Source organism: Zingiber officinale, chromosome 6B (genome assembly GCF_018446385.1).
Source record: "Zingiber officinale cultivar Zhangliang chromosome 6B, Zo_v1.1, whole genome shotgun sequence".
NCBI classification, from domain to species: domain Eukaryota; kingdom Viridiplantae; phylum Streptophyta; class Magnoliopsida; order Zingiberales; family Zingiberaceae; genus Zingiber; species Zingiber officinale.
In genome coordinates this window covers 114713650-114725985 of record NC_055996.1, presented here as the reverse complement: position 1 = coordinate 114725985, position 12336 = coordinate 114713650, and the positions used below count along the sequence as shown (strand labels likewise).

The 12336-nt window shown below is 47.5% G+C and overlaps 1 protein-coding gene across 1 annotated transcript; it reads right to left on the bottom strand.

Annotated features, from left to right (window-relative positions):
• Positions 1-1578: 1578 nt before the first annotated feature.
• On the bottom strand, positions 1579-3485 carry LOC121989058 (probable xyloglucan endotransglucosylase/hydrolase protein 28). The gene is made up of 4 exons (XM_042542873.1): positions 3046-3485; positions 2854-2954; positions 2434-2642; positions 1579-2303 (listed from the first exon to the last, which is right to left on the bottom strand). The coding sequence occupies exons 1-4, from the start codon at positions 3254-3256 to the stop codon at positions 1835-1837; spliced, it is 990 nt and encodes a 329-aa protein (XP_042398807.1). The 5' UTR covers positions 3257-3485; the 3' UTR covers positions 1579-1834.
• Positions 3486-12336: the final 8851 nt, after the last annotated feature.

Genomic DNA, 12336 nt, shown 5'->3' with positions numbered 1-12336 from the left:
CCTTTTTTCTATTTATACTAAAAATAATTTCAAGGTTTATTAGTAATTCCACAAACGAAACAATCAGTGATCTAGAATTTGAGACTTAGCTATAACGTATTATTATGAATTTTTCTCATCATTAATTTTCTCTGGTTGTTTTATATAAAAAAAATATAGTTCTCTTTAGTCCCATATCTTAAAATTGACAACACTATGATCAAAGAAGCTTATATAAATATTTTAGGCCGACCATATTAAAAAATATACTTTTCTTAGTTTTTTTTACTAATACAAGTATAATATTAAATTAAAATAATTTTTTTCATAGGGAAGCCCGTTACATTAGTTTGTTGCTGGGATTTATTGGGATTCTTTAGCGTCACTATACTAGAAAATTCAAATAATTCGGATTTTTAAAGACCAAAATAATTTATATATTATTATATTACACACGCAATGTGTGCATGATCACACTAGTGTATATATATATAATTTCAAATAACAAAGAACAAACATAAATACATTGCAAGTTCTAAAATTATTCTTAAATCTAACACAATCTTTAAGACTTATTAACTTGTTAAAAGTTGATAAATTTTAAAAGTTTTACTATATCAACTAATTAAAAAGTTTTAAAAAAATTGTACTGTCTCGAATTATTAGATTGATTTAGTAAGTTTTAAAAGTTGTAAAATATTTATATAAAAAACGTTTTTTTACCTAAAGATTGTACTGGTATATTGGCCCTAACATTAAAATATTTTCAACTTTAATCAGATCAATTAACTAGTTTGAAATTAGAGCACAAACACGATTCATTATTTAAACCGTTTTAATTAGGGGTGAGCCATAAGTTCAAAATTGAACTACCAAATCCAACAAATCAAAATGATTAAATCAATTTTTTTTTTGAGAAATTGAACTGACTAAATTTTATCATCAAAATCAAATAAATATAAAATTAATTAATTTAGTTGAAAATCAAATTAATTGATTCGATTGATTGCATCATCAGTCCCTGAATAGTTGACTCATTCAACTTGCGTAGAAATTTGATTAACCCATTTATGAATTTTAAATCAAAACTAGACTGCATAAATTGATATTTGTTTTAATAAATAAATAAACTTCCTAATTAAATTTTCAAATTCAGTTTTAACCGATATTTTACCCATCTCTATGCTAATATCTTTCCTATTCTAATATCTTTTAGTAACACTTTTTAGTAAACGGAATCATATTGGAGGAAGATGCTCGGAATTGTTTCAGTAAACATTAGACACAATTGAATCATTCAGCTGTCCGAGAGCATTCTATTCCAAAAATTCTTAGCTTCCATGAATTCCTAGGTTTCTAATGCATCATGCTTTGCTTTCAGACCATCCCAGTAACCTATCAGCCTTCAAGTGCTTCAACATTAGGTAGGTTCATAATGACCTGTGCTAGACCAACCAGCACATTAGGTAGTTTCATAATGGCCCCTTCCAGACTAACAATGGGCATTAAGATCATTAGCAGTCACAACAGCAAAACCCGCAAACCACTCAAAACATGCATAAGCATTTGAATAATTAATAACGTTGGAGCACCTCGCTCTGAATTAATCAATGTAAACTGATACCTGATTAAAATAATAATAATAACATCAGTAACACCAGCGGATGAGGGAGATAAGGACACACTCATGAGCAAAATAGACCCACAAAACAGGCTCGAACAGCAAAACCAGGTGATACAAATATGCATGCCGTCTAAACAATGTTAATCTAACCAACACTGCAAATAAATTTGCTATACAGCACCCAATCACATGTTACACCAAAAAGAATCCTGCCAAAGTACCTGCCGCGGTTCAAAGGACTGCTCCCAAGGAACTGCGACCATGTCGCTTACCGAGTTTTGATTCACCAGATGGAAGGAAATTCTTCGCTTCAGGGCCAATGCCACACTCATCTGGTGGTGATCGGTAGCGGACGCGATCATGGCAGTAGGAGTAGGTCATGTGTTTCCTCCGGAACTTCGCCATTGCAGTTCTTTCATCAGCAGTTGACAATCTTATGGAATCACAAGCTCCAGCATCAGATCCCTGGCTAACCGTTCTATGATCCATAGGGTTGACAGAGCAGCCATGGAGCACGAGGTCTGCAAATTTGGCTACGTATGGGGCGTATTTGTAGTTGACCTTGTACCGCCCCCCTAAAGTAGCCCAGGTTGAGCCATCCCATATTGTGGCATATAGGGACATGGGCTTTGAAGGGAATTCCCCGCCCATGGCTTCAGTCCTCACCACCTCTCTAATTGCGATGTTGTCGACGTAAAATCTGTCCAAATGTGAATTGTATCGAGTGAAGCACCAAAGTTTAGAGATGCAGCAGTAGTTTCACTGACTGATAGAAAAATCATCAGAATGAGAACAGATATAATGTTTGTTGTAGATAGATTTAGCCTTACATAATCCTCTGGTGGCTCCAAAGGATTGAGTACTGGTGGAAGTCCTCTGTAGGATCGAACCAGAGGCCATATCTCTCTTCCCTTCCGACGGCAGTGCTCCCGTTCCCATAAACGTTGGTCTGCACTCTCCATTCCCTCCCTCTTATGTTCCCCAAGAACTCAAAGTCTACTTCATCATGTGTCTTCTCGAATAAATCTCCATTTGACAGCTGCGTTCACGAACAGTACGTTAGAGACCTTAAGATCAAGTTAGAATAGTTGCAAGCCAAAGGACAGAAGGCAAATTACAACGAAAATCCTCGAGTCTACAAGGGAGCCAAAATTGCTTTCAAACAGGGCAGTCTACACGAAAAAGACCAGACGAATGGATTTTGTTTCTGTTTTTTATTTTAGAATTAAATTGTGGAGAAAGAAACGTACATAGAAGGCGACGACAACTCCGGCAGCGTAGTCGGAGGGAAGCTTGATGGAGGCGCTGAAGAACCCATGCAAATAGAGGTCTTGCGATGCAAATCCAGCTCCTAAACCAAGTTCAAGGATGACATCATTTTGAATCTGTTTCTTCACGGACAAATAAAGGAGTTGGAAGAAAAAGGCAGAGGGACGCAGTACCTGTTCTCTCGTCAAGGGAAAGATGGACGGTCCTGCCGTCGCCGTGAAGCATGAGATTGGAGTCTCCGAAGAGCTGCGTGTAGCCTTCCTCAAAGGTAAGGGCAGCGAGGTTAGCCAACGGCAGGAGAGAAGTAGCCTCGCCGGAGACGAACAGAGCTGTAGATAACAAGAGGAAGAAGAGGAACGAAGGACACGATGAGGCGGCCGCCATTACTTCGTATCACAGCTCCTATTTCTTTGATCGACCTCTGCGCCTCTCTATCTATCTTATCTCCGTGTCCTTCTCCCTGTGTCAGTGATCTAAAACAATTCTATAGACACAGAGGCACTCCCTTCTTCCCTCTCTTAATGAAATGTTTGGCAGTGGTGGAATTGGATGAGATTAGTGAGCTGTGCGCCATGTTTGGCACACAACGCCATGTCTGACACCTTACCGTATCGCTGCCTGCTGTGCGCTCGTTCCCATTGATTCACATGCGCATAGTGGCAGGCGAGAGGTGGCCGTGCCCCGGCCCTACCGCCCACGAACCAACAACATGTCCAAGCAGAAGGAGCCATTTGATTTGGCCCGCAGAGCAGTGCGTGGAAAAAAGCAACTCTGATAGGAAAACGAAGTGATGGTGCGCCTTTCGTGGTGCAACTTGAGCCCCTAATTGGCTTTGGAGCTGGAGCACCGTCCCCTCCCTGCTGCCAAGGTATTGGCAAGAAAATGTTCGACCCATTCATGGAGATTAATTGCGGAACATTTCGATTTATTGTACTTTCTTGGACCACAATGGTGAGGAAACAAACAAACTCACAGACAAAAAATAATCGAGGAAACAAATAAACATACGAATAAAATAAAAAAAATTAGTTCCCATTATATGAAATTCCGGAGAAAAATTTATCATACGTAGTTCTATCTTATGATACAATGATAAAGATTAATCCTTAAAAGTAGATCAAAGTAGAGAGGATTAGTTGACGTAGAAGTTAAAGTCAAATAGTCAAAGTCACATAATTAAAAGGACATGAAACTACTGACCAAGTTAGGTTGGCAGAACAGACCTCGCATCGCTGATCGAACGTGTAGAGTTGACCGGACCTCCCAAGTAGTCGTCTTTCGCAATTTGTAGACGAGATTTGAAACTAAGTACTAATTTAATCGACTCACCGTCCTATCCGATCAGACCTAAGGGCCGATCGGACATATTGTGCCTCCTCGGTATAATGAAGGACTAAGTGAAGACCGAGTTATTGACTGTATTCTGTAAGGTCGAGCTGGCGATCTCCCGGTTAAGTGGCGGTCGGTCGGCCTACAGCGAGACCCAGATACCTATCATAGCGTACTCTTTTGGAAGTTTGTGCCGAAAAAGATAGAGAATATCTCGGATGTAAATCGTCCTTTAGAAACTTCCAGTCTATCAAATCACAGAGATTTACGGGCTCGTTTAAGAAAATGTATCAAAAACACTTTAAGAGCGCGTTTGGTTCAAGTTATGACACATAACCTTAGTTATGTGATTATCAAGTAATCACATAACCAAGGTTATAGGGAATGAAACATAATCATTGGTTGTTTGGTTTAATTTAAATAATTCAGTAAAATCTTGTTTATTTGGAGGTTTTAGTATATAATCTAACATGATATTTTACCATATTCTCCTTGATTTAATAATGATAATATTATATTATTAATAGTGATATATATATATATATATGATCATGTCCGAATCGCTGAACCAACGGACGCTGGGCACGTGGCGCTCTCCTGGCAGCTGACGTAGATCCTCGGCCGGTCGGACGGCGCTCCGGCGGACCTGCACAGAAGTCGGGCCGGGAAGGGGTTCCCGGCGACGACCCTCCGACGCTCAAGTCAGGCAAGCAAGCAGTGAAAAAGTCGCTCTCCTAATATTAGAACGCGTACCTCCGGCGAAGGATGAGGGCCTTTATATAGGGCAGCGAAGAAGCGAGTGTACACCTACCGAGGTGTACACGTGTCTGCGGCCCATACCCCAGTAAGGGCTTGTCAGTGAGCTTACCTGACCCATACTGCTACAGTCCAAGCATGTCCTCGATGGGACAGCGGAACCCCCTGTCATAAGATTTGAAGTATGGCCTACATGTGGAACATACCCGCTGTCAGGAAAAGATGTCATTTATCCTTTTCCCCTTGGCTCCCGAACTAGCTTCCGGCCGGCCTGCCTCCGAGCGTCCGGCCGGCTCGCCTCCGCCTTACACCCGATCAGGCACATACATATAACGGTCCGGGAAGATTCTCGATGGTGTGCTTTGTGGAGACTTAGCAGTATGCTACCTCATGTGTTCGACCAAGCTATCCGCTCAGCTCTATGATATTGTCCATTGAGCGTCGGAACCCTGACTTTCGTCAGGGTGCCTTTGACCATCCACTAAATACTGGCTGGCCGCCCGGCCGGTCGAACCCTCCCCTCGCCGCCCGGCCACCTGCCACCTGCCACTTTGACTTACACGTGGCGTTGACCCCACCGGACAGGGGGCCCCTGTTCTTACAATCGGATCACTTGCCTCCCCTTCAAGTCTAGTCGAAGGAGGCGATTAGTCCGACTGACTGGACTACTAGCCTAGTCGGTCGGCACCTTCAGGCCCTCCTGCTCCGCTCGGCTTTCCGCAGGGACGGCCGTAAGGTCAGTCAATCCACAACCTTCCTCGGATCTCCTCGTAACCTGCGCCAATCCTCGACATTAAGGCTGAGCAAGCGCTCATTAAATGCCTCGAATGGCTGAATGCCACGTGGCGCACTGTCGTCATCGTACGGTGGAGGCGGCGTGGGGCTTTGATGGGATCGAGGCGGTTCGAAATGGACGGCGCGATGTGCACTTTGACTCCCGTGACCTGGATCCAACGGCGGAGGCCGCCCGGCCCCCGCCATATAAAATCTTCGCTCTCTCCCATTCCCCTCACTTGCTTTCGCGATTTCAACCTTTGGTGTTTCGGTGCTCCAGCGATTCTATTCCTGCTTTCCGACGCTCTCCGGCGCCTCTTCCTTGACCCTTTTTCCTCGCAGTAAGGCTCTATACCTTTTCTTTCTTGCTTCCGGTGTTTACTCCGTATTTCTCTCCCCAGTTTCAATCCTTGAAACCTCTTTTCTCTTGCTGTTGTTTTTCTCCTGCGTTTTTGCCTTTTTGATTCCTTCCGATCGGCCCATGGCTAGCTCTTCCCATCCCGAAGACCAATCCCTTAGTCCTTGGTACACCACCATGCAATCACGATTTGATCAACGTGACTTTGACATTCTAACCGATAATTTTGAAATCCTCGAAGATTTTCAACTTCTTTTAGCTGGTCCTTCCGCCCAGCCACACCGCGCGGAGCCTTCTGTGTCTTCCGCGACCAGTTTACCGCCGGTATGCGTTTCCCTGTACATCCTTTCATCATAGATGTTTGTAATTTTTTCGGTGTGCCGCTCGGCAGTCTAGTACCCAACACCTTTCGTCTTCTCTGCGGTGTTGTTGTTTTGTTCAAGATTCACAACATCCCCCTCCGACCGGAGGTCTTCTTTTATTTCTATTACCCCAAGCAAGCCGAGCAGGGCACCTTCATGTTCCAAGCTCGGCCCGGCTTAGTCTTCTTCAACAAACTACCCACTTCCAATAAACATTGGAAGGATTATTTTTTCTACATCCGTATGCCCGATCAGGCCAACTTCCCGACCAAGTGGCAGGTCGGCTTACCCCCTACTCCCGAGCTGAAGAAATTCAAGACTCGACCGGACTACCTCTATGTGGCAAATATGCTAGCCGGTCTGCGGCTTGACATCAATAAGCTTCTTCACGAAGGAGTGATGTACATCTTCGGCCTGAGTCCAATGCGGACTCCCCTTCCGAGCGGCTTTGGTAAGCATTTTACTTGGTCCTTTATTTTGATTGCTAACTGATTTCTATCCTTTCCTTTGCAGCGGACATCGTCATGGAGTCGGTAATGGCCGGCATTCTGAAGAGAAAGGCGGCGGCGCTCGAAGACGCGGCGGCCAAAGAAATGGAAATGCTGGGTATCCAGCCGGTCGGATCCCATGAAGGGGAAAGCGGGACTCAGGCTGAGTCGGCCGCTCCAGCTTCTCAACAAAACGTGGCCAGCGGAGCCACCCCCACTGGGGAACCAACTGTCCCCGAGGAAGGTTCCGCTCGGGAGGAGGAGCAACCTCTACCAAAGAGACGCCGAGTGGAGACTCCCCTGCGGTCGGCTACCTCCGCGGTCCAACCATCCGAGCGGGTCACTACGACTGCTCGGGGCAAGGCGCCAGAGGTCGAAGCCATTTCGTCCGACCGGACGCCTTCCGAATGGGACGAGCCGGCTGTTCCAATTGAGGCTACTCCGGTTAGCACCCTTCCGCCCGCTCGTCACTCAGTCCAGCGCTCAACCATTCATTCTCAGTTTTCTGCGCCGGCATCTGATCCCCTTCCGACCGCCGGTCGGACGACCCCCGGCCATGGCCGCACTGTGCGAGTCTCTCTTCATCTCCCGACTGAAGAGCTGTTGCCAGAGGCCGACCGCCCGACCGTGCCCAAGCATACCATCACCTTGAAGGGGCCCCTAGCTGAGATGTGGGCCGACGCTCGGGCGCGCGTTGCGCTGATCCCCCTTCGGAACTTGGCCAATATCCACATGCAGGAGGCCACGGGGGTAAGTCCGCTTTCTTCAAAGTTTTGTACACATTGTTTCCGATTGGCCACTAATAACTCTAATTTTCTTTTGCCAGAGATGGGTGGAGGAGATTGCAGTCTCCAATCGTTTAGCCCTGGTGGATGAGGAGTTAAGGCAACTGAAGGCGGCGTGCGGTCCGTCCGGCTCTCAAGGTCCGTCTTACTCCGAGCTGCAGAAGGAGCTGAAGAAGACTCAGGATCTGCTGGCGGCCGAGCAGAGGAAGGCGGCCGATCAGGCTCATGCCCTGGCCGAGTCCGAGCGACAAGTCAAGTCGCTTGACACAAAATTAACCCTGGCCACCACTCGGAAAAATACGGCCATCTCCGATCTGGAGAAAAAGAACGTGGAGGCTCGAGGCCTGGAGCTGAAGGTAAAGGAGCTGATGGAGCAGCTCGACAGGGAGAAGGCGGGCCGCTCGGCCGACGGGGACAAGCTTCAAAATCTGAATGAGGCCCTTACTAGCTCCCAGGCAGCTTTCAAAGAATATCAAGATGCCGAGCCGAGTCGAATCGCTGCCTTAAGGCAGAGCTACATCCTCTCGCCTGAATTCTCAGAGAAAATTTGCGAGCGGATGTACACAGCCTTCGACTTGGCCATGACCGCCACCACCACTTATCTGAAGTCTAAGGGTCTTCTTCCGGAGTCCACTACTTTTCCGGCCGGCGATCAAGTGGTGCTCTTGGAAAGTATCCCCAAGGACCTTTATGACTACATTGAGTAGACTGTCTCTATATGTAATTAGGCCGCTCGGCCAAAAATGGATCTTTTTTTGTACTTAGGCCGCTCGGCCTAAAGTTTTAATCTTAATGCAATGCTTTTCTTTCACGTACTGTCTTTTTGCTAGTGAATATGTATGTTGCCCGCTTGCCTATTATCACCTCTCGGGTATTCGAAAGGTTACCAAGTATTTGGCGTTGCCCTTCCGCTCGGCTTAATACGTAATATTTCTAAATATTCCGCTTTGACGTCGGTCGAGTACCTTTAGGTGCTGGGCCGAGCGGAACGTAGAGATGATCTAACACTATTGGAGGCGAATTTCTGGGGTAGTTACATTCTTTTAATTGGCATATTTCGCTCGGCGAGTTTATAGACGTCGGCTCGTCTCTCGATATTTAACGTCGGAGCTCGACGGTCTTCCTCTCGGAAGGTTTATAGACGCCGGCTCGTCTCTCGATATTTAACGTCGGAGCTCGACGGTCTTCCGCTCGGAAGGTTTATAGACGCCGGCTCGTCTCTCGATATTTAACGTCGGAGCTCGACGATCTTCCGCTCGGAAGGTTTATAGACGCCGGCTCGTCTCTCGATATTTAACGTCGGAGCTCGACGGTCTTCCGCTCGGAAGGTTTATAGACGCCGGCTCGTCTCTCGATATTTAACGTCGGAGCTCGACGGTCTTCCGCTCGGAAGGTTTATAGATGCCGGCTCGTCTCTCGATATTTAACGTCGGAGCTCGACGGTCTTCCGCTCGGAAGGTTTATAGACGCCGGCTCGTCTCTCGATTTTTAACGTCGGAGCTCGACGGCCTTGGGCTAATCCTTAACACAGCCGCTCGGCAAACACACTAGCCGTCCTTTTAATTCATTTCTGCTTCCTGTATTACAAGGACATGGGTGACTAGAATATACATACAAATGAGTTACACCAGTGCACCTTTCATCCGGCACGATAAGGCTGGAGATGATTTGCACTCCATGGCCGATCCAGTTGCCGTCCGTCTTCATCCTCCAAATAGTAAGCGCCCGAGCGGAGCTTTTTGATAACCTTGAAGGGGCCCGCCCAGGGAGCTTCCAGCTTGCCGACGTCGCCGACCGGCTTGACTTTCTTCCAGACAAGGTCACCGACCTGGAACGATCTGGGGATTACGCGTCTGTTGTAGTTTTGCTTCATCCGTTGACGGTACGCCATCAGCCGGACGGACGCCTTGGCTCTCTCTTCATCAACCAAATCCAGCTCCATGTTCCTCCGCTCGGCGTTGCCTTCATCGTAACTCCGGATCTGGACGGATTCGACACCGACTTCGACGGGAATCACCGCTTCGCCGCCATATACCAGATGAAAAGGCGTGACGCCCGTTCCTTCCTTTGGAGTCGTTCGGATGGCCCATAGGACGCCCGACACTTCATCCACCCAACTTCCTCCCAAATGGTCGAGCCGAGCGCGCAGAATACGAAGAATTTCCCGATTGGCTACTTCGGCTTGACCGTTGCTTTGGGAATATGCTACAGATGTGAAGTGTTGCTCAATGCCGAAGCTTTTGCACCAATCTTCGAGCACTTTTCCTGTGAACTGCCGCCCGTTGTCGGAAATAAGTCGACGAGGGATGCCGAACCGACAGATGATGTTCTGCCAGATGAACTTCTTGACCATCTGCTCGATAATCTTGGCTAGCGACTCGGCCTCCACCCACATGGAAAAATAATCAACTGCCACAAGTAAAAATTTTCGCTGCCCGGTCGCCATAGGGAATGGACCCACAATATCCATTCCCCACTGATTAAACGGACATGAGACCGTTGACGCCTTCATTTCCTCCGCCGGTCGGTGGGAGACATTGTGATACTTCTGGTAGGATAGGCACGTCGACACGGTCCGAGCGGCGTCTGCTTGTAAGGTTGGCCAAAAGTATCCGGCCAGCAGGATCTTCTTAGCTAGTGATCGTCCGCCCGGATGCCCACCACACGATCCTTGATGCACTTCTTGGAGGATGTAAGCCGAGTCTTCTGAGCTCACGCATTTCAACAGCGAGCGAGAGAAAGCCTTCTTATAGAGCTGATCACCAATGAGTGTGAACCGACCGGCTCTCCTCCTTAACAGCTCGGCTTCATTCCGGTCGGACGGGGTGGCGCCCAAGCGCAAAAACTCCGTGATGGGTGTCCTCCAGTTGCTCGGCAACGTGCGACCCTCCATCCAGTCAACGTGCACCACCAAAGATACTTGTTCAATTGGCTGTTGGATGGCGATCGGCGTTATTGAGCTTGCAAGTTTGGCTAACTCATCAGCCGCTTAGTTCTCCGCTCGGGGTATCTTCTGGATAATAACTTCTCTGAAGTCGGCTCTAAGTTTTTCGAAGGCTTGAGCGTAAAACTTGAGTCGAGCGTTGTTGATTTCAAAAGTACCTGTGAGCTGCTGAGCGGCCAGTTGGGAGTCTGAATGGAGCGTTACCCGTCCGGCCCCTACATGTCAGGCGGCCTGTAAGCCAGCTATAAGGGCTTCATATTCTGCCTCATTATTCGTAGCTCTATAATCCAGCCTGACGGATAAGTGCATCTTCTCTTCTTGGGGAGACAGCAATAAGATACCAATACCGCTCCCGAGCCGAGTGGAGGATCCGTCTACAAATACCTTCCACATGGCTTCGGGCTCTGGTCTTTGTACCTCGGTGACGAAATCCGCCAAGGACTGCGCTTTTATCGCCGACCGGGGCTGGTATTGAATGTCGAACTCGCTCAACTCGGTTGTCCATTTGATGAGCCGTCCGGACGCTTCGGGATTCAATAGCACTCTTCCCAACGGGCTATTCGTCCGGACGATGATAGTATGAGCCAAGAAATAAGGACGGAAGCGCCGAGCGGCGAGGACCAAAGCGAAAGCAAGTTTCTCGAGCCCGGTGTAGCGAGCTTCAACATCTTTTAAAATATGGCTCAGAAAATACACTGGCTCTTCTCCGCTCGGCCTTACTAATGCTGAGCCGACGGATTGTTCAGTAGAAGATAAGTAGATACAAAGTGGCTCACCCGCAGCTGGCTTGGTTAGTACCGGAAGAGAATTCAAATATGTCTTCAGATTTTCGAACGCCCGATCGCATTCTTTGTCCCATTGAAACTTGGTGGCTTTGCGCAAGATTTTGAAGAAAGGCAGGCTCCGGTCGGCGGTTTTAGAGATAAACCTAGACAGGGCAGTTATCCGACCGGTCAAACGCTGCACTTCCCTCAGATTTCTTGGAGGCGGCATGTCTTGTAGAGCTTTCACCTTTCTGGGATTTGCTTCAATACCCCGCTCGGTCACTATGTAACCTAGGAAGCGTCCTCCTTTTGCTCCGAATAGACACTTCTGGGGATTTAGTTTAACGCCATACCTCCTCAATGTTCGGAAAGTCTCCTTCATGTCTTCCAAGAGGTCGGCCGCTCGGACGGATTTGATGAGAATGTCGTCCACGTATACTTCTAGATTCCGCCCGATTTGCTCTCTGAACACTTTGTTCATCAAGCGTTGATACGTGGCTCCCGCGTTCTTCAATCCGAACGGCATCACCTTATAGCAATAGGTGCCGTCGGCTGTAACGAAGCTAACTTTTTCTTGATCTTCCCGAGCGAGCGGCACTTGATGATAGCCTTGGTAAGCGTCAAGCATACATATTAATTAGCAGCCAGCCGTAGAGTCCACCAACTGATCTATCCGGGGCAGAGGATAAAAATCTTTCGGGCAAGCTTTGTTGAGATCCCGAAAATCTATGCACACTCTCCACTTGTTGCCTGGCTTGGAGACTAATACTACGTTAGCCAACCAGCTCGGAAACTGCACCTCGCGTATATGGCCGGCATCCAGAAGCTTCTCAACTTCCGCCCGGATGATGACATTCTGCTCGGCGCTGAAGTCCCTTTTTCTTTGCTTTACGGGCCGAGCGTC

Excerpts from the sequence above, each read along its gene's own strand:
- LOC121989058 (XM_042542873.1), bottom strand. The coding sequence starts at position 3,256 with ATGGCGGCCGCCTCATCGTGTCCTTCGTTCCTCTTCTTCCTCTTGTTA. Across the intron at positions 2,955-3,045 it reads TTCCCTTGACGAGAGAACAG|GAGCTGGATTTGCATCGCAA; the intron begins GTACTGCGTCCC and ends AACTTGGTTTAG. Across the intron at positions 2,643-2,853 it reads GAGTTGTCGTCGCCTTCTAT|CTGTCAAATGGAGATTTATT; the intron begins GTACGTTTCTTT and ends TCGTGAACGCAG.